At 33.4% G+C, this 22,901-nt stretch overlaps 1 protein-coding gene across 2 annotated transcripts; it reads left to right on the top strand.

Moving 5' to 3' along the window:
- Window positions 1-1,311: 1,311 nt before the first annotated feature.
- On the top strand, window positions 1,312-12,420 carry LOC18421327 (bifunctional levopimaradiene synthase, chloroplastic). Of its 2 annotated transcripts, XM_020671497.2 has the most exons (8): window positions 1,318-1,541; window positions 5,203-5,387; window positions 5,638-5,729; window positions 5,805-6,028; window positions 8,295-8,470; window positions 8,775-8,993; window positions 9,898-10,036; window positions 11,777-12,420. In XM_020671497.2, the coding sequence occupies exons 1-8, from the start codon at window positions 1,326-1,328 to the stop codon at window positions 12,323-12,325; spliced, it is 1,800 nt and encodes a 599-aa protein (XP_020527156.2). In that variant the 5' UTR covers window positions 1,318-1,325; the 3' UTR covers window positions 12,326-12,420. The 2 variants fall into 2 exon arrangements, 1 of the variants encoding a protein (XP_020527156.2); XR_016048730.1 differs by lacking the exon at window positions 8,295-8,470 and having other exon boundaries at window positions 1,312-1,541.
- Window positions 12,421-22,901: the final 10,481 nt, after the last annotated feature.

The raw sequence follows: 22,901 nt of genomic DNA, 5'->3' as shown, positions 1-22,901 counted from the left end.
ACAACCAATCAGAAAGGAAAAACATCGGAAATAACTAGCTCATGAAATACACCCCTCGTTTTGCTAAACCGTCAGTAATGTCATTAGCCTCCCTACTTACATGTTGAAAACATATTTGTAGATCAACGTACAAATCCATAATAACTAGCCATTTGCTCCTCAACCTCCAAGGTGGCCTGAAAATCTTTTTACACCAATTAATCATTCAATGAATCCCCCTCCATAAAACTTGGCATCCTGATGACTTTTTGCCGTAGAATCCGATTTCTACATTCCAATGCAGCCATATCCGCCTCATTAACCGTAACCTCCCCACAAGAGCCAGCAAAACAAAATAACACCTCTCCATGTGCATCATGCAAAATTCCTCTAACCTCAGAAGGGCCTGGATTTCCTAAAGAACTCCCATCAAAAATTAAGTTTGATAGTCCCGATAACATGAGGGGTCCATCTGCCTTTTGCTCTAACTTTCGACACATTCTGAAGCATCAAGTTATGCAGATTAATCACAACATCCACTTTGGTTACACCAAACCCTACTTTTATCACAGAGAACCAACTCCAAACCGATTGCAGAATTTTCTTTTTGACCAAATTCACTTCCAAAGCTTTGTTATCAAAAGTTCTTCTATTACGCTCCATACAAATCTCCCATAAAACAACCGCTTTTACCATCTCCCAAATTATTTTGCTCACTTTTGGTAAGGAATCCAACTCCATATTACTCAAAATATTCATATGATTGCTCGGCATTACCACCATATGTCCAATTATTTGAAAAGCCCAACACCCAATACGATAAGAGAATGTACAATGGAGGAAGAGATGATCCCCATTTTCATCATTATCCTCACATAGAATAGAATGCACACATATCTGGATGATATCCTTGTTGCTCGATAAATATGGTCATGAGAGAGCAAGTAGTTATAATTGAAAGAAACAAAAGGTCCTATGATGAAACTCTTGATCTCCACATAGACAGAATTTTGTCCAAATTCCTACGTTCTCCACTAGCCAAGCACATGCTAAGGTTTCTTGTCACGAAAGAAGTATCAGTATTTTGGCATGTTTCCAAACAACTTATGTCATTATCTATTTATTTCTGGTAGTTTTATTTTATTTCCAAACAGCTTTTTTTAAGTTGGTCAGTGGGTGGTTGTCCACATTGCATCCTCAAAATTTGAGCCTTCTAGAATACTCCTACATTGGGTGGACACGAGGGAATACATAGTAGAAATGCTCCTGCATGAGTAAAGAATCTTTTGACTTTTGTAGTCAAGTGGGGATGTACGTGTATAAGAAGGGGAATTGGTGTTGAGAATATGTTCAAGGAAATGATGCATGCGGTGAAGTTGCCTTTCTCCTTTCTTCCTTCTCGCCCTAATTTCTCTCTCTTCTCTCCTCCTCTCTACTTTCCTCACCCTTTCTCAATCAACTCTTCTCCTAATGCTGCTTTTCATTTGAGTGCTAAACTTAGGCTACAATGCTGTAAGCCCACTGTTCAGGAGTGGCTTCAGCCTCCATTGCAGGATGAACATGTGAGTTTTTTAAAACGCTGCTTATATATGTTTGTTTGTGCAATAACTAGAAACCAAAACTTTGTTTTAGGTAATTAGGAGCCAATACTAGACAATTCTCCTCATGAGTCATGCTTTTTTCCAAACTAGATGAATAATTATCAATGTAATAGGGAATATTCCACTTCTGGTGATTCACATTATTTACATACCATCGTTTTGGAAAATGTAGTTTTACTACCTTCTTTTAAGTCCTTGGTTGAACTTTTTCCACTTCTTCAATTTCTACTTAAACCAACACATTTTTGAACTCATATCAAAGCTCCTAAAATCTTGTTTCACTACCTTCTTTTGAGTCATTAGTTTTTATAATCTTAAAACTCAAGATGCACTATTTTTAGGGCATAAAATTATTTTTAATTTTTTCATAACTATAAATGTCGGAATTACCTTTTTCAACAGATTTTTGCGGTGTGCATTACTTTTATAATATAAAGTTGACACCTTATATAAACTTTTATTCATTAAATCCCTTCCTAGAATACAATTTTAATAAAATTTGATTTTGGTTGCATAAAACAAACTTTGGTTCGTATAAAACAGAAATATAATAAGTTTGGAAAAGGAAATAAACTAAGTTACAATCTATAAATAGTAATGTGCTATGATTAGAATTAGACAAAAGCTTTGTCTTCTAATATCAAAACCTTGTTGTGCACAACTTCACCATACACATTTAAATATATTGAGTCCATTGGGGAATCAAACCTTTGCTCAAAGACTTGTCTCTTTGTAAATTACTTTTAATAGCGCCCTAGTGTACCATGTGGACTCCAGCTGTGGGTATGCTTCTCCGTCTGAATTTTTCAACAAAAAGTAATTGAGGAGGACTTAAGATTTTTTACGTTTCACTTGAAAAAGGAGCTGTTTCACCTAGATAGAATCAGAAAACAAAAGAAAATTAGAATAAAAATTATTTTAAGAAATAAGAAACATTAAAAACGCTTTATTTACAACTCTTACAACATTAAATAAGGTATATATATATATATATATATATGGAAAAAGTTTATATAAAGATGCACCTCAAAATCCATCGGAAAATGTTGTTTTAATGTTGGAAAACCATTTGATTGATCATTTCGACATCGAGATATGTGACCATAAAAATAAAAATATTTTAACTCTCATAAACAGTGCATTTTACAACATATTTTCTACACCGTCCATTTTCAAGATTTTCATATGTTTATAGATCTACTTGATTTTAACCATTTTTGGAATATAAAATTTTATAATTAGATATAAAAATAGATTTTGAGATAATTCTATGAACATTTTACATCAAAATTATGTATCATGATACATTTTAAATGTTAACCTTACCTCTACAGCTACGGATGCATCCGTATGCCAACTGCACCATATATATATATATATATATATATATAGATATATATATATATATATATATGCCCAAGGCTTTCTCTCTCTACCACAAAAAATAAAAAAAGAAAGACTACCTATAACTATGCAATCAGATGGGAAGATGGTTGGATCTGGGACATTCAAACAACCGAAGGAGATAAAGAAGATGGTTGTGGATCTGGGATATTCAAACAACCAAAGGAGGTAAAGAGAGAAAGGACAGGCGTAATTTTGAAGCCCTAAATCGAGCCTATCTAGTATTGCAAATAACAGACTGCTTAAAACTTAATAAATAAATAAATAGCTTTACACGGTTCAATATTGACAACATTAGACATCCTAGGAGCTTAGACTTTTGGGCTGTCAGGCATTATAAACACTGAGTAGTGCAACAGATAATGTTCTTCGATGTTTCTGAGATTAGACATGCTTTAAATAAATAAAAATCTAAAAATTACAGAATTTCCCCTTGTCTTATATTAGAAAGATCAAGGGGAAATTATGAAAAAAAATAAAATAAAATAAATTAAAAATAAAAATAAAAGTAGGTTGGCTTGGTGGGGTGATCTCCATGTAGTTTTCACAAAAAAATAGAGCATTAGGTATTGAAGGCCCCAAATAGGTTCTGTACGAAATTTTTCCTTTGAACGGTTTTTTGGTTTAGCTAAACCATGTGGCTTTGGCAGCTAAGTCATGCTTCCTAGTGTCATGTTACATGGTTTTTTTGGTTAAGTAAAAGTGGTAAGTTAATAGGGATTTTTTGGTCCTTACCTTTTAGTGAGAATGGAGTCAAAGACCTCATCATGGCGCTCAACTACACTACCGCCAAGACCTAGCCCATTGTCTCATGTTACAGGCTCCTTATGTACCACATACACTCACACCCTAGACACGAGTCATTTAGGGCTCGAGAGTCATACTGCCACATTCCTAGACACTTTTTGAAGGTGTGCTTTACTTTGATTGTTTAGATCCTCGGCTCTATACAAAACGCAACATATATACCAATATATATATATATATATATATATATATATATAGGAAAATTGTTTACAACGCCTATAGGCGAAAATGAACAGTGATTTCACTTAACCTCATCACCGTCTAAATTTCATCGCATGGTCACGATTGTCCGATAGTTTTTTATTTATTTTTTTTTTTAATTGAAATGATATGAAATTTGGAATGTGTGTACATCTTAGTAAGTTGCACCTAATAAAAATATAAAAAAAAATAATTCTTGAAAAAAAATGAAAAAAATACCCCTAAAACTTTTCAGAGGTATTTTGATCAATTTATTTCATGTAAAGTATTTTTTTGATATTTTTCATAGATTCTCTTTTTTTTTATGAACACACGCTCCAAATTTCAAATCATTCCAATTTGAACAAAAAAAATAAAAATAAATACTACTGAACAATCGTGACCGTGTAATGAATTTTGGATGGTGATGAGGATAGGCGAAATCTCTGTTCATTTTCTCCTATAGGAATTTCGTAGTATCTTATATATATATATATATATATATATGAACATGAGAAAAAAATAGATTTCAAGTTTTGGAAATAGTGTATTTTGTAACACATTTATTGGACCGTCAATTTTCAAGATTTTCAAGTTTTCATAGATTTGTCGATCTACAATATTTTTGAAGCTTTAAACTATATATATATATATATATATATATATATATATATATATATATATATATATATATATATATATATATATATATATATATATATATATATATATATATATATATATTAATGGTTATATAGTAATATAATGCAACAAACCTGACCTACGATAAACCCACTACCAATGGGTACCTGTTTTTACGCGTAAAGGAGGGAGTCCTACTTCATAAGGGGAGAGAGATGTTGGATACTCTTTATCCGAACCTTGCAACACAATCTATCCAAACCTAGTAGAAACCACCCTTTAGGCTTGGATGATTGGCATTTTCCATATAAATTATATTTGAATTCAAATGAAAGGAGGGAGTCCTATTTCATAAGGGGAGAGAGATTTAGGATACTCATTATCCGAACCTAGCAACACAATCTATCCAAACCTAGTAGAAACTGCCCTTTAAGCTTGGATGACTGGCATTTCCCATATAAATGATATTTGAATTCAAATGAACCATCCAAACCAAGGAAGATGTACAAATTACCTATGTAATAACACATTTGGAAAATTTCCGACCGGCTAAGGCCTCACACGTGTGCTTCAATGATTGGAAATTCAGGTGCGTGAGGAAGAGAACATGGATAATCTTGTGAAAGAAATCAAAGAGGAAATAGCATCGTATATTGAAGGGGAGAAGGGGAGGTGTATACATCAGAAATTGAAAGCAGTCGACATGATCCAAAGGCTGGGGATAGAGAGGTTTTTCAAAGAGCAGGTTAAGGAAATTATGCACTCCCTTTATAGGTGAAGTGATCAACATTTGCTTGTTCTTGCGCCCATCCGCATTTTGCTCGCTTTTTTTTTTTTCTCAAGTACAAGGCAACATACCATTTCGCCAATTTTCTTATATTTGCCATGTTATATTTATTTAACATTTCTTTTCTTTATTTTTTTTAGAATATATGTGACTCGGGCGAGTTACTTAGACTCGGCTAAGTCGTGTTTCAGAACACTGCTTCTACTTCAACAATGAAATCTTGTTAATGGTCTACAGGCAATGGGATCAAGAATTGGGATTGGGTAGTGTGGAGCTCACTGGTTTGGGGTTTCGCTTGCTTAGGCTCCATGGCTATCAGGTGTCAGCAGGTCTCTCTCTTTTTCTCTCTCTCTGAAGCTAGTACGATTATTCATATAAAATGTCTTATGCTTTCTAATATGCAGATGTTGTTAAGGAGTTATTGGAAAAAGGTGGAGAGGCTGGTTCCTTTTCAATTGAAAACTATGAAGGCATTGCAGCACTCTTGAATTTGTACAGATGTTCTCAAACCGGGTTTCCTTTTGAATCCCACATCATGCGTGAGGCTGCAACCTTTGCCGAATCCCGCCTCCGGCGAGCACTGTTACTGGAGGAGCCTCACCTTGAAACCAATAATATGAGGAAGGAGGTACAACTTAGTATACATGCTAAGGATGGCGATGGGTTTTCGGTTGACCCCAATCCAAATCCACTCTGACTAAGTTTTATATGGATTGGACCGGACGGGGTCAAGTCCAAATGACTGGGACCCGAATTAAGGTGTAGAAATTTTAAAAATAAAAAATTTATTGTATATATACCTGGATCCAGGTAAGGTCCAAGTGACCTGGACTCAAACCAAGGTGTAGAAATTATAAAAATAATAAATTTAATGTATATATGAGTAATGATCTTATAAGACACTCCCACACCTACAAAGATGGGACTCCAACATATCACCATTGGATTTCGATCCAAATTGCGCCATGAATACCTCCCTATCTTTTAAAATTAAAAAAAATAATAATATATTTTTAGAATCTCTCTCTCCTCTATATATTTTTAGTATCCCTCTCTCTCCACAAAAAAAAAAATTAAAAATAGAGAAGCAAATCATTCACTCTCTACATCTAATACCTCACAAAATTATTGTTCTAGGACTAAACTTAGATTGAAAAATATATTGGAATCTAATCTAAGTGTCGAAGGACTTAAAATTCATTTCTTATTTATTTAAAAATACTCATGTGTGATTCTATAAGAGTAAAGCTTCCAAACACTTGGCAGTTATAATGAATAGTAATATAGGTGAAATCCCAACCGTCAGATATTCATCAAGAGGTTTAAAATATGTATCACTATCTAAATTTTAATCTTTTTTTATAAATAAGATTGAGAAGAAATAATGGGCATATATACTTGATACTATTGCGCACCATATAAAAATATTAAAAAGATACATTTAAGAATTTTAAATGACCAAAATTACCTCATTTGTTAAGGATATTTTGGTCATTTTATATTTTGAAAACTATTTTTTTATATTCATTACGATCCGATTTCTTGAAATAAGATTAAAATTCAAATAGTGATATGTATTTTGAACCACCAGATAAAAATCTGACGCTAGGAATTCCATCTATATTACTTGTCATTATAGCTGCCAAGTTTTTGTTAGCTTTTTCTATTCTACGGTAGATCCCAAATTTTTAGATAAAAAAATACTTACTCTTCAGTCATTTGCCTAAGGGATATGCATGAGCGAAGTATACATGCTCTATACTCTCTAGCCTACCTAACCAATGTCAATCCTTATCAATAAACGGTTGAGATGATGCCATTGTTCTCATTCCGCACTTAAAAGTAAAAAAGCTCATCTCCACCATCTATAGATGTATAGATGTGGAAGGACAATGTTAGGCTAGTCATGTGGACCATAGGCTACAAATGCAGTCCACATACCTAACTTCCTCGTTGAACATTACATAGCAATATTACATTTGTTTTTTCTTGAGAAATATTACATATTTTCTTATTAACTTTTTATATGGTAATTAAAATAATTCAATTCTATGTCAAGCACAATAAAATCAGTTCTCATAAATAAAAATGAAGTTCCATAGCATTACCTAGAGAATAGCTCAGAAATTTGAGATTTGCCAAAGATTTCTTTTTTGTGAAATTTTCTAGATTTTTTTGTTTTCTCATGCAATGTTATAAAATAGCTTAGAAATTCAATGTCTGCAGAGGATTTATTTTTCCTGGGAGGTAATCTAGGGTTACATTGGTTATTGTGTTGGGGGTCATAAAAACAAAGCCTAGAGCCCAAACCCTCTAGAATTTAAGGATGGGTGTGCACTATAATGATATACTTCTTTTTCATCTAAGGAAAGGGTCATTCATTGCACAGGCTTTAAAACAAGGGTCATTTATTACTCATTACATAAAGGATGAAGGTTCTATAAGGCCTGAGCTTTATAAAAACAAAGTAAAGCCTCACCTTGAATCTTTGTTCAAAAAGTACTTTAGGCATCACAAATCTCCATGATGACTTTAAAATTAATTTTCAATACCGATTATGAAATTTGAAGCTAAAAAAATGTGAAAATTATAAGGATCCTGGGACACTTATTTTTAGGGTGAAATGGACGGTCTAGATAACATATTACAATTTACATTACTTTTAGGGCTTGAAATCCTATGTTTGTCACAACCAAAATGATCAAGGCCAAGATGATTGATTTGATGGTTTTCTGTTGCAAAAATTGCAATTTTTAGTACGTTTTAAGGTACGTTTACTTATTTTGTTAGGGCTGCAGCCCTATCAAAACAATTTCCTTGCATAAATCATATATTTTGTTGATTCAGTTAAGTTTTCCTCTCAATTTTTCTACTTTTCTTTACAATTTTAACAGATAGAATTTTCCCTAGCATACCCAAGGGAATACCTTCTTTCAAGATTGGAGTCGAGAAGCATTGTTGAGCAATTGTGGCCTGGTGATGAGAGCAATTACAAGTACTTGGAGTTAGCAAGACTCGACTTGAATTCTCTACAGATGCTCTATGCGGAAGAGATCCAAGAAGTAGTTAGGTATTCCAATTTTATGATTTTTCATCTTTTTTGGTGATATTGTTAAATGGAAACTAGGAGCATAGTGTTAAGGCTCTATTCCCTAACACAAATATCCAAATATCTCCATCTTCTTCAATAACTTACTTATATCTCATACATTTTCTTGCGCTCTTAACAAGAATACTACCCTATTCATTAAGCAACTAGTTTACTCCTAAAGCAACAAGTTTGTCTTTTAAAATGTTTGTTTAACCAACCCCAATTAATTGGGAGAATGTTATAATGATGATGATGAATTTGTTTGTTTCTCAATTCAATGAAGTTGGTGGGAAGACGCGGGCTTTACGAAGATTGAATTTGCAAGACAAGGGGTTGTAAAGAGTTATTTCACTGTAGCAGCTGGCATATATGAACCAGAATACAAAAAATTCCGGGTCGAGTACACGAAATTTGGGATGATGGCTGCTCTTATGGACGACATCTATGACCTCAAAAGCAACTGCCCTGAAGATTTGAGGCTCTTAACTAAGGCAATCCATAGGTACTACATTATACTAACACTTGGCTATATTCCTAATCAATATGGGAATATACACTCTCTATGAGTGTTGTTTGGGGTCCTCGGACTGGCAAACCACTTTGATCATATCAACAGATGCTGGTAATTAACCAACATTCCACCAAGAAACAATGGCTGACCTCAATCGACCATTGTCTCTTAGATTGGATGGATAGTTCGCAGCTTACCCCGTATTATACTTATAGGGAATGTAGTATTCAGGCATCATCAATATAAGGCTGTCTACAGCAGAGTACTTGATAAAATTATAACCATGTTTTAATTATTGTATTTATAACTGTTTTTAACTATTATTTCTATCTTAATCATATCAATTGGCAAGTTGCTCACCAAAAAATTAGTGGGAATTTTTTTTTTAATTCCTAGTCCAGAAGCAATTGGGAGTTCATAAATAAATAAACCAATCAAAATCTTACTCATTCTTTACTCGATTATAACCAGATATTCCTTTTAGATTTACCACACTAATACAAAAGTGTAGAGAAATGTAGTAGATAACCACTTAAAATGCCATAGTTTATTGTTAAAGGGGAATTGCTGATTCTCCTCATGTTTATGTCGTAAAAACCGATGCCTAAGGGTGGAACTCCAGCCTATCCAATTGATAATTTCATGCGTGTTTTGGATAGAAAGAGCAGAACATGCTTGCAGGCACATACAAACTACAAAGTAGCAATATCAGTCTCCATGAAAAGCAATTTTTGGACTAATGATTTGACAATGTGAAATACAAATTCTTCTTCTTCTGTAAAGAAAGAAATATCTCAATCAAAATACAATGAATTAATACTGAAGGTTAAACTCCTATTTTCTGTCCTTACATTGCTAATCTGTACTTATTCTTCTCCTTGTTTTTGGATGTTAGATGGGATCGTTCAATTCTCAGCGGTCTACCAAAACATATGGGTGTTTTCTTCAACGGCATCAATGCAGCAATTACTAATGTCGCTGAAGAATCACGCACAGTACAAGGGCGCAATGTCATTCACTTAATAAGAGGACCGGTAATCATATTTACTCAAGCTAAACAACAACTTGACTCTATATCATAATCATTTTAGAAATACTAGTGCTGACAAACACACACATACACAAACACACAGAGATGCATAGTTATGCATGGCTACTTGCTCATGCATGCGTGTATTGGTACGATGCATAGGCACAGATACAAATAAAGCACCACTACAAGCATTTAGGCTTTTGCACATAACAAATACATGCCCTTGTTCCACACTGCAAATATTCTATGTTCACTTATTTTGTTGGTTTTGTGATCTCAAAAAGTCAGAATGAAGGATTTTTTAGCTTCAAAGCTAATGAAATTAGTTTCCAAGCTAAATAGATATCTAAAACAATCAGTAGAAATGAGCAACAAGAGCTAACAGGAAGATCTTTAAAGCTCCCAAATTATCGTCATGGAAAACTTAGTTCAACCATTAACCATGGTGAAAATTGTTAAATGGCAGTGAAAACGCTTTAGAACATTGGAAATTGTTGATGTTAGTGAAAACAGTTAACAGTGACGAAATAGATAATAATGGTAAAAATTATTAATAATGGTAAAATTTATCATTGGTGGTTAAAACAGTAAATGACAATGAAAACCATTAAGGATGGTCAAAACATTTAACAACAGGTATAATTGTTTTCGGCATTGCGTGAAGCAGCTAAAAGGAATAAAATTAATTGTAAAGATCAATGGGCATCAAGCTCCAAGGTTAACTACAATCAGAATTCTATTAACCATGATGAGAATTTTAGCGAGACAAAAATCTTCTATTCTTAAACAGAACAACATGCAAAGCTAGACAAACACAAATAAATGTAACTTGTGCTTCACTTGGATACAGAGGCATGAGATGTCCTCATTGAACAAATCTTCAAGGTATTGTGATGTTTATAAATAAGAAGATGGATGTTTATAACTTCTGAAACAGAATACCATTTCTGTTTCAAACTCCACGAGGGTGAATTAGAAAAGATGGATCATAGATTTTTTAGATCGCATCCCGGAGAATGTCCCTCTCCCTCTCTATGGAAACAAAAAACTAGACTACTTGATTGGTGAATCAGAAAAGATGGATCGTAGATGAAGGTGTCCTACTTATTTGAGCATTCACTTCATGATTTGCTGAAAACTTATCGAAGATCACTAGGTTTTGTCCCAATTCTACTGCAATAAACATTTTAGATTACTAAAATGCACATAAGAATTATTATTGAAAAGAGTTTGTTCAAAAGCTTGACAAACACTCTATCTAATGCATGGTATAACGTTCTATGCTGAGCTCATTTTCCTTCTGAAAGACCCAGAATCCTAAAAAATGTGTTCATTTTTTAAATTCTACCAATATAACAAACATGACCATTCAATTTTTGAAATTTAATACTTGATGACATTTACTATTCAACTATATACTTTATGTTGGAACTGAACATTCCTGGAGAATTCACCAAACAGCTAGATAGTTTTATAGCATTTATGGGTCACTATGATCAGATGTACTTCAATGTGTATTCTCCTAATTATGGAGCTTATTTCCTTATGGAGTAAAGGTACCAGAAACACACTCCAAAGGGAGTGTTTAGCATGTTTGTCGAGCATTAGGGAACAATGAGATTCAAAGAACAAAGACATTTTCATGTTGAGATACATTTTGCTTCATTTGATTCATGTTTGTTTTTTAGACCGCAAAACATTGCTAGAACTGTATTTGCTTTCTTTCTTTCATTCCTATCAGTGGGAGGAATTGGCGTCACTGCATGGAAAGGAAGCAGAATGGAGGCATTCAGGGTGCATACCCTCCTTGGAGGAGTATCAAATGGTGGCTAACCTTAGCGTTTCTACCAGCGTCACTGCCTTGAGTCCGATATTCATCATAGGAGAAGTCATTTCCGACGAGATGCTACGGTTGGTGGGTCAATGCTCAAGATTTCTCTATCACATTGGACTCATTAGCCGACTTAGCAATGACATTGTCACCTCAGAGAGGGAAGAGCGTTTAGGCATGATGGCATCAAGCATTGGATGCTTCATGAAAGATTACCCCGGGAGCACCAAGGCCGAAGCCATGGCTCATTTGCAGGGTTTGATCGAATCCAGCAATCGAGAATTGGAGTGGCAACTGTTTGAGTTGAAAGGAGTTGTGCCTGACTCGGTTCTTCGTGCACTTATAAACTTTGGAAGAACCATGGCTCTCATTTACAAGAACTCGGATGGCTTTAGCAGCATGTCCGATCCAGGATTGGAGCAGCTACTGATGGATTTTCTCTATAAGCCACTTGCTTAATATGGCTATATTGTGTGGTGTATTAGTTCATAAATGGTGCTTTAATGATGTAGAATCTGATTACATAAATGGTAAATAAATCTTAGAATTATGCATGATAATCCTTTGAGAGAGAGGTGTATAGTTAATTAGAATGTTCGAATTCTATGGAACTAGCTAAACCCTTACAAAGTTCTTCAAATCTAAAATTAGCTTCTCTCTACAAATGGCATGTGCATTGCACAAAGTAAAAACACACACACTGATTATGTAACATCTAATCTGCCATTGCACAAAGTAAAAAAGACTTACTTTCTTCATGCCTCGGACTACAAATTATGTAAATACGCTGGCAAGAGGCTAGGCCTGTGAATCCTGACCCGAGCCCAGCCTAGTCTCTTTTGGACAGACCCCACTCGGGTTGCGCCCATCTTTGACCAGGCCAAAGGGGCCCTTTGTTTCGTCAAAAATCTTCTGTCAAACTAGTCACATGCCCTTTTTTTTTTTTTTGTACATTGTCGAAAATTTTTATTTTATGGACTTAGAACCATCTACAAATCTTTTGTAATCAAATAAAAGGTGGAATAAATTAAAATAAAAATGGATCATATTTTGCAAAGACAATCGCCTACGTTAATTAGTCTCAAGTTGGATAAAATAGAGCAACTCTCCTCGAACAATTTTAATGGACTCAACTAACCCAGCCGAGTACAGTCATGACTCGTTTGACATGGCATGGATGGAGTTGAATGACAGAAGCTGTTGTCATTACTTTTTATTTTGCATTTTTTTAAAATGTTTTTAGAGTTTGTCTTGCAAACAAAGAATTGCTAAGAAATTAAAAAACTTTGCGGCTAAACTCCTAAACCAAAGTAAAAAAAATAAAAATAAAAAAACAAGGAGATATAATAACTACGAATACACAATATGCAATGGGTGCCTTTTCCATAAGGTTGCAACCTTAAACAATCCAATTAAGGCTCACCTCCAAATTTTGTCTTAGCACGTTATTTTGCTGTAAAAAAATCTTAAGATTTTCTAAAAATCTATTTTCATACCTAATTAGAAAATTTTAAAATAAAAAAAAGGGTTAAAATAAAATAGATCTATAAAAATACGAAAATTTTGAAAATGGACGGTCTAGATAATGTATTGCAAGATACACTATTTCAGGGACTCAAAAACCTTTTGTTTTTATATATTCATACATCTCGATGTTGAGATGATCAATTAGAAGGTTATTTTAACATTAAAACAACATTTCCGATAGAATTTTTGAGGTGCATCTGTAATTCTACATTTTAAGGTTGCAACCTTATGTAAACTTTTTCCATTATTATATGATGGGCATATTAGTAAATTTATAAATTATTTTATTTCTGGATAATATCCATGTTGCTCAACAAATATGGTCATGAGAGAGCAAGTAGTTGGAGACAGGGCTAATGGTCTTATTACTTTTGCCTATTTTTCTCAAACCTAGCCAGCCCCAGAGGGAGAAGATTACTCAGCTTCCTTTTGAAAGAAAGACAAGGTCCGATGATCACAGATTTTTGTCTTCTCCACTCACCAAGCACATGCTAGGGTTTCTTCAGTTTAAAGGGGAACTCTCATGTCAATAAAGTAGCATCACTATTTTGGTGTGTTTCCAAAACAACTTATGTCATTATCTATTTATTTGTGGTAGTTTTATTTTATTTTCAAGTTTGATTGGGACAATTATATAAGGGTGCAGTTGGCATACGGATGCATCCGTAGCTGTAGAGGTAAAGTGCACCTTCAAATTTTATCATGGTATATAATTTTGATGTAAAATGTTTTTAGGATTATATTAAAATCTATTTTTATATCTAATTATAAAATTTTAAATTTAAAAAATGGTTAAAATGAAGTAGATCTATAAACATATGAAAATCTTGAAAATGGACGGTGTAGATAATATGTTGTAAAATGCACTATTTCTGAGACTTAAAATCTTTTTATTTTTCATGGTCATACATCTCGATGTGGAGACGATCAATCAAAAGATTTTTCAACATTAAAACTACCTTTTTCGATAGATTTTTGAGGTGCGTCCGTAGTTCTACATTATAAGGTTGTATCCTTATATAAACGTTTTCCATTATATAATCAACCTGCCTCCTTGTGGGCTGCCCAGCTCCTTGCGAGCCCATTCAAGCCCACCAACTTGTTAAGAAATAATGACCCTCCTCTTTGATGGCCGATGGATATTATACATGATAATGTTGCTTCTTGATGGTTCAATATAAATCTAAATTCTAGAAAGATTATGGTTCCACTATACTTCCATCTTCTCTCATGAAGTTTGGGGAGTGCATCTATGTTGAAGTCTCCGACACTAAAATCACCACCCCGAAAAATCCCTTTTAAAATGGGATTGACATTTGTTCTAACTTGTATCCAATCATGGTGAGCTTGATTGAGGAAATAAAACAACAAAATGCATGAGGTTTAATCTCTTGGGTTATTTTTTTATAGAATAAAGAGAGAGAAGATGGTCTACCTCTCTCTCTTTTACCTTTATATTTGGAAACGTACGCATGTATATTTATGTACATAAAATAGTTGGGGTTTATTTTTGGAAGTTTTATGTATTTATCTTTTCTAATAGACATCTACGCAACCCAGAAATAATCTATAATAGCATATATTTATCTCTTCTAATAGGCATTTGCACAACCTTAAAATAATACATATTAGCATGAGCAACTTATAATCACTATTCAAATGTCCTCTCATATAATTGCCCTAAAAAAATTATAAGAGTGTCTACAAAGATGTTATTTATCTGTTGTATATAGAGATCACAATCATTCTTGTCCCTTAAAATTTCAAAATGGTTGGTTATAAGAATGTGATTGAATAGAGACAAAGTTCCCAAAAAAAAAAAAAATCTCGGACTTCCTGACTCACCTCAAGCCATCCAATTTGACATCTAATGTGACCTCAGTGTACAAAAGATAAAAAGTCTCTTTGTAGACAATCCCATATATATGAGTGTGGTTTGTATATAGCCGAGGCTCTAAACAATCAAAATAAAGTGCACCTTCAAATAGTGTTGAGAAATATGGTTTCAATGTTGCAAATCTTTGTGAAAGCCTTAAAATATATTTTCATCTTTAACTACAAAATTTAAAGCGTAAAAAATAGAGTAGATTGAGCAGATTTATGAAAACTTGAATATCTTGAAAATTAAAAGTCCAAAAATATGTTACAAGATGTAGTATTTCCAATCTTGTCGTCGAGATGATCAATTTGAGGATATTTGGGTATCAAAGTAACCTCTTCTAGTGAAATTTTTGTGGTGGGCTCTTATTTGATTGTTTAGAGCCTCGCCTCTATATAATATTTTTCATTTAGATATCATCATCAAAGTCTTTTTCTAATTATTTGGAGTCGATTACATGAATCTAACATTGTTAAAAGTATTGGTGCCATGTATCAACTGGATTCTCTCATGGTTTACATATATACTCCAGTATTGTATTGATTTTCTTTTGCAATCATTTACTATGCTCAAACACATGTTGATAAAGTCTCATATTAGTGCACGGATAAGGATTACCTTATTTGGGTCCCCAAGCCCAATATCTATCATCTGACATGCCCATTCATAAACCATGCAGCAAGCTGTTAGTTATTTTAAAGGAAATTATTATAAATATACTTTAATTTTTGTCTAATTGGAAAGAAAGACCCTCAACTCTCATAAACTTCATCCACACATTTTTTCCTCAATTTTGATAATTTTTTTTACTAAAATAACTTTCACGGTAGTCATATTACCGTAATGACCAGGTATTACATCATGTTAAGTACCATCAAGATAGAGCCTTCACGGTAATACGATTATCGTGAAAGATATTTTGATAAAAAAAATACCAAAATTGACAAAAAAAAAAAAAAGTGTGGAAAAAGTTTATAAAAATTGAGATTTTTTTTCCAATTAAACAAAATTTAAGATATATTTCTAATAATTTTCCTTATTTCAATCCTAGTTTATTTTCTCTCAAAGATAAAATGGTAGCCTCACGCTCTATAACTAAGTAATGAATCGATCTTCATCTCTATTACTCCCTCTGAGGAAAAATCTGTCATCTCTCTCTCTTTCTCTCTCTCACTCAGAAGTGAAATGGACGTTGGTATACGATGTAAAATGAGATTTTATATGTACAATAACGTTTTTATGCCAACAATTGTACCTATTATCTTCATTTATTTGACAAATGTATATACAGCCCCAGGTTTTGCAGCTTCTCATTAGTAAATGTGTCATACTCTTTCAGGTTTTATTGCGTCTCTGTTAAGTACATGCATCGTAGCCTTTGCCATGTTCGGACAAAGAGGCGGTGCCAAGTGGTTTGAGATAAAATACCAAATGGACTATTTGCACTTACGAAAATAAGGAGAAAAGTTCATGTGTTAATTTTTATAGTATTTTCATATCTCATCACAATTATATTAGTCTAATAATATTTAAATTTTTATAAATTAATAAAAATTAAATTAACCTCAAATTTTTAACGTACGTGCGCATCACTGGGACACGCCTAATAAAATATATAAAAAAAAATAGGAATAGTAAAATTGACCATATTACCTCAATGAATATTTCAAGGATTTTTTGTTTTTCTATTTTTTTCTATACTTTTTTTTAAAAATATTTTAGTTTTTTTCGAGATGGTTAGATATAGACACACTCGAAAATTCAGATAATCCTGATTTGTCGAAAAAAAATTAATATTCAAACATTATCAGATGGTTGTGGCCATCCGATGAAGTTTGGATGATAATGAGTCATGGGTGAAATTTATATAAATTCACATGAATCTAAAAACTTCGAAATAGAAAGATATTCCCTATTCATGTTTTAAGCCTAAGATATTTCCCCTTGATTTTTTACTGGCTTGCCACCTAGGCAATGCATGAGAGACAATTTAGTTTTCAAATTTTATTTTAAGTTGACATAAATTATTTTTATGCCAAAGTTGCGATGAAATATTGAAAATTAAAAGAGTTGCCTAGAAAATTGAAACAAGTTGAGAATGTATTCTTTCATTGTGCATATGCAAAGATACCATACTTGCTAAAATTTTCAATAATGATTTTTCTTAGTAAATATTTTTCTGTTAACTGAAATTACGAGATGCAAATATTAATTTGTAAATTTGCCAATTTAGAATATGGGATTTAATTCTTATCTTTATGTATTTGATTCTCATTGGAGATAGAGATATGATCATGTAGTCTTGATCTCATGCAATTTTTCATCTATGTTATTTTTGTCACTTTAGCATAAATGTTCTACTTATTTAATCTATATGACTAAAATAAAATGCAACAAATAATAACAGAAAAAATGTTATATAAGGTGTCAACTTTGAAAGAAAAACTAGTGTGATCTAGCCGGAGTATATATATATATAAAGCACATAATGCAGATTAAAGATAAAATATTTTCACAAGTAAGTCTAAGAGTTTATAATGCTCGAGTATATATATATATATATATTCTTCTTTTTCAACTCTTTTTATTTTTTCTGCTTAGCTTAGATTACTTACGAATAGACCTTTTACAATAAAACAAATTCAAATGAAATAAAGGAAAGAATACAACTAGGATCTCAAGAACTTGATGCATTCAAAACCACTCTTTCCATTAACAAAGAAAAGACACAACTTATACTTGGAAATTAAGAAAGCAATAAACACATAAGCAAGAAACAAAAGAGGGTGTCGGAGATTACCTCAACCGAGCTTCTTACACCCGACACAGGGTCACCACCTTTTGACGGCTCGAGATCTAATGGTCAACCTTCAATCTCAACCAAAAAAATAAGTTTCGACAAGCCACACCAATGGAACATGAACCCATTTGATCTAGAAACTTAAACCCTTAGGTGAACTCCCTTTTAATAACATAGTTTGTGAGAGATGCTTCTCTTTCTTCCATAACCCGATAGACTTAACCCCAAGATGAGAGATGAGAAAAACACCATGGGAGCAAGAGAGAAACTCAAGAGATGAGTAGAGAGTGGGCATGCCCTTAGACCTTTCATGAGAGAGAAACTTTCTTAAGAGAGAAAGAGAGAGATTCTAAGAGATTGGGGTGTACCCCGCTTTGTGGGTGAGAGATAGATGGAAAGTAGTGGTGTAAAGATTTGGGTAGGGGACAACCTCTTTTTATAATGGTTGAACAAGATTAGATTTTCTTAGGGTTTTTTTTGGCTTGTCACTCATGTGAGGTTGAATATGCATCATTGATCTTGGGTGACTTATAGGGTGAGAGATATAAGCTCTCAATTATATAGATCGGTTATCAATATCCTATAGAAGGTGCTAGAACCATTATTCCCCACTTTCTAAACTATTTTTCATCAATTAATTCAAATAATAAATTAATATATGATAATATTATCCTTTCTTATTTTATGCGTAAACTTTCTCATACATACCAAAATATCATTTAAAAGTTCCTCAAGATTAAAACTTTCTTAAAACAACACAAACCTTTCTCTCAAGCTTTAGAGCTTGATTACAAAAAATAAAAAGTGTCCTTGGTAGGCTGTGCTACTCATCCCCCCACCCCCCTATAAAACATGAACCTTTTTTATCACAAAACTCAAACTCTTAAGTGAACCCCCTTTTGATAACCTAGTTTGAGAGATATGTTTCTCTTTTTACCACAACCCTATAGACTTAACCTCAAGATGAGAGATTAGAGAAACACCATGGGAGCAAGAGGGAAACTCAAGAGATGAGTAGAGAGTGGGACGTGCCCCTTAGACCTTTCGCCTTAGACCTTTCGTGAGAGAGAGAGAGAGAGAGAGATTCTAAGAGAGTGGGTGTACTGCCCTTTGTGGGTGAGAGAGAGACGGAAAGTTGTGGTGTAAAGATTTGGGTAGGGGACAACCTTTTTTATAATGCTTGAACAAGATTAGGGTTTCCTAGGGTTTTTCTTGGCTTGCCACATGTGAGAATGAATATGCATCATTGATCTTGGGTGACTTGTAGAGTGAGAGATATGAGCTCTCCATTCTATAAATGGGCTATCAACATCCTATAGAAGGTGCTAGAACCATTATCCCCCACTTCCTAAACTATTTTCTCATCAATTAATTCAAATAAAAAATTAATATATGATAATATTATCCTTTCTTATTTTATGCATAAGCCTTCTCATACATACCAAAATATCATTTAAAATTTCCTCAAGACTTACGTTTTCTTAAAACAACACAAACCCATCTCTCAAGCTTGAGAGCTTGATTACAAAAAATAAAAAGTGTCCTATTGAGCCTCCCATGTAATTATATTATTATTTATTTTTAGAAAAATATAAAATTATTATTTGAATAGTTAAATTATTATAAAATTAATATCTATGTTTTAAAAAATTCAAATAGCAATTCTAAAAATCATATATTATTAAAATAAGAAAATGATCCATATAGTCTAAGAATAAATATCCACTGGGGCACTCCATGTCCGAGTGTAAACTACGAACCACACAGGCTTTCCCAAATTGAAGTATTGCCCATGACCAATAGTCCATGTAAACGATCATTAGTGGGTCACCAAAGTCTAGCCAATGGACAAGAGGTCGCAGTCCTATGATATGGATTTCAAGTCTCCTCTAGATACGAATCCAATATCATCTTGACCTGATGCAATCCATTGCTCGATAGTACATAGTGGGGTATCTCTCGCACATGCACATGCTTCACCATGAATGGTGGTTCGCTTTACTAAAAATGACTATCAATGTGGATGTAGTGTGATGGTACAAATGATGAGGTTTTCGCCTTATCTCTGAAGACTTCCATCACACATAAAGGTCACACAGTCCCTCGGCTCACTCTTCTAGGCATACTCCGATCTCATCAAGGAATAACCCATCTAACCCTCATCGGTTTGTTTCTCTATGCCCAGATAACATTGGTTTTCCCTAACTAGACTGGCCTAACACGTTAAACACAGTTCAGTATCAGCAAACATCGTTTGCTTAGTACGGTTCACATAGGACTATATATTTCATTTACAAGCACACCCAACAAACCTGAAAGCAATATAATTTTGGATTATGTAAATAAACCACGGGGAAACTTGATACATGGCACCAATAACATTGCCCTCCCACCTAAATTATGAAGAAAAATATTTACATCTAAATTAAGAAATTATTATATGATGTGCATATTAGTAAATTTGTACATTATTTTATTTCTGGATAGTAGCTTTGTTGCTCGACAAATATGGTCATGAGAGAGCAAGTAGTTATAATTGAAAGAAAGAAAAGGTCTCTTGATCTCCACATAGACAAAGAATTTTATCCAAATTCCTACGTTCTCCACTCGCCAAGCACATGCTAGGTTTCTCGCCAAGCACATGCTAGGTTTCTTGTCAAGAAAGAAATATCAGTATTTTGGTGTGTTTCCTAACAACTTATGTCATTATATATTTGTTTCTAGTAAGTTTTATTTTATTTCCAAACAGCTTGTCAGTGGATAGTTGTCCACATTGCATCCTCAAAATTTGAGCCTTCAAGAATACTCCTACATTAGGTGGACCCGAGGGAGTACATAGTAGAAATGCTCCCCACATGCTCCTGCATGTAGCCATGTGGGGATGTACGTGTATAAGAAGGGGAATTGGTGTTGAGAATATGTTCAAGGAAATGATGCATGCGGTGAAGTTGCCTTTCTCCTCTCTTCCTTCTCGCCCTAATTTCTCTCTCTTCTCTCCTCCTCTCTACTTTCCTCACCCTTTCTCAATCATCTCTTCTCCTAATGCTGCTTTTCATTTGAGTGCTAAACTGAGGCTACAATGCTTTAAGCCCACTGTTCAGGTGCGGCTTCAGCCTCCATTGCAGGATGAACATGTGAGTATCTTTTTAACCTTTCTCACTCTGCCTTGTGCACTTAAGTCATTGTTTGGAGTGAAATATATATATATATATATATATATATATATACCTTAAAATCGGAAGGCGAGGATTAAAGACTGCCACAGACCTAGCAGGTCTGTGGCGGTAACAAAACACTTGGAAACACCACGGACCACGCACCGTCTATTGCAGCTCCATTCAATAAATCACCACAGACATAGCAAGTCCGAAGCGAGGTGAAACACTACTCAAAATTGCTTATACTTAAGATTTTTTCATATATATATATATAACGGATGATGTTTGCGAATTTACATTTGGCCATGAATGCCTACTCCAAATAATTCAGCTTGTAACCCTTTGTTTGTGGAGCCCTACAACTGGAACTTTCCCTAATTGTTCAGCTTCAATATTCTTTGATCAAATGCCTATTCTACTTGACCATGTGAGTATAATCCCTTTTTCTCTCTCTTCAATGTAATTTTCACTTGTAAATGGAAGTGTTTTATACGCCAAAATGTATACAAGGAAACTATTTACTTTTTGATACAAGGCAATTGTCATTTACTCTTTTTTAAATAGGGTAGTTGAGGATGTGTTGCAAAATTTCTCGAATGTTGTGACAATTGGATTTCACATCTAATGGTTCAAAGTGATTATGACTTTTTCGTACAAAAAATAAAGGATGTAGTTTCAATGACTTTTTCATACAAAAAATAAAGGATGTGGTCTCAATACTAGAAATCTTTGTGATAGCTTTAAAATATATTTTCATCTTTAATTATAAAATTTGAAGCTTAATAAATAGTGTAACTCGAGTAGATCTATGAAAACATGAAGATCTTGAAAATTGAAATCCATGCAAGACTTGAAGTCCATTTTTTTCTTATGTTCATGTATCTTGATGTTGAGATGATCAATTTGAGAATATTTGGGCATCAAGACAACCTCTTCTAGTGAAATTTTTGATGTGGGTTCTAATTTGATCGTTAAGAACCTTGAGTCTATATAATCTCCAAAAATAAATGATCTCATGGGATACAATTCCTTTAAACACATTGAGGCTAGTAGTTTGACTTTGAGCTTGCTCGAAAATAGAAAATTTCCATATTTTTGTAAATTTTATGCGATAGAGAGAGAGTGAGTGAGGAAAAATGACATGGAGAAAGGACAGGTGAAATTTTGAAGCCATGAATCGAGCCTATTTAATATTGCAAATACCAGACTGCTTAATAAATAAATAAGGGTGCAGTTGGCATACGGATGGATCCGTAGCTGTAGAAGTAAGGTGCACTTTCAAATTTTATCATGGTATATAATTTTGATGTAAAATATTCTTAGGATTATCTCAAAATCTATTTTTATAACTAAATATAAAATTTTAAATTTAAAAAATGGTTAAAATGAAGTAGATCTATAAATATATGAAAATCTTGAAATGGACGGTGCAGATAATTTATTATAAAATGCACTACTTATGAGACTTAAATTCTTTTTATTTTTCATGGTCATACATCTCGATGTCGAGATGATCAATCAAATGGTTTTTCAACATTAAAACTATCTTATATAAGGTTGCATCCTTATATAAACTTTTTTCAATAAATAAATAGATTTAGACGGTTCAATGCTGACAACATTAGACACCCTAGGAGCTTAGACTTTTGGGTTGTCATACATTATAAAAAT

This window comes from Amborella trichopoda, unplaced genomic scaffold (genome assembly GCF_054954075.1).
Source record: "Amborella trichopoda isolate Santa Cruz 75 unplaced genomic scaffold, AtrichopodaSantaCruz75HAP2 v2.0 scaffold_141, whole genome shotgun sequence".
Classification (NCBI taxonomy): Eukaryota; Viridiplantae; Streptophyta; class Magnoliopsida; order Amborellales; family Amborellaceae; genus Amborella; species Amborella trichopoda.
The sequence above is the reverse complement of the archived record's forward strand: the minus strand, read 5'-3'. Positions and strand labels throughout refer to the sequence as shown.

What these genes read in the sequence shown, in the direction of transcription:
- LOC18421327 (XM_020671497.2), top strand. Translation starts at nt 1,326, where the DNA reads ATGTTCAAGGAAATGATGCATGCGGTGAAGTTGCCTTTCTCCTTTCTT. An exon ending in ATTATGCACTCCCTTTATAG is followed by an intron (nt 5,388 to 5,637) that starts GTGAAGTGATCA and finishes AATGGTCTACAG; the next exon opens with GCAATGGGATCAAGAATTGG. An exon ending in TTAACTAAGGCAATCCATAG is followed by an intron (nt 8,994 to 9,897) that starts GTACTACATTAT and finishes TTTGGATGTTAG; the next exon opens with ATGGGATCGTTCAATTCTCA.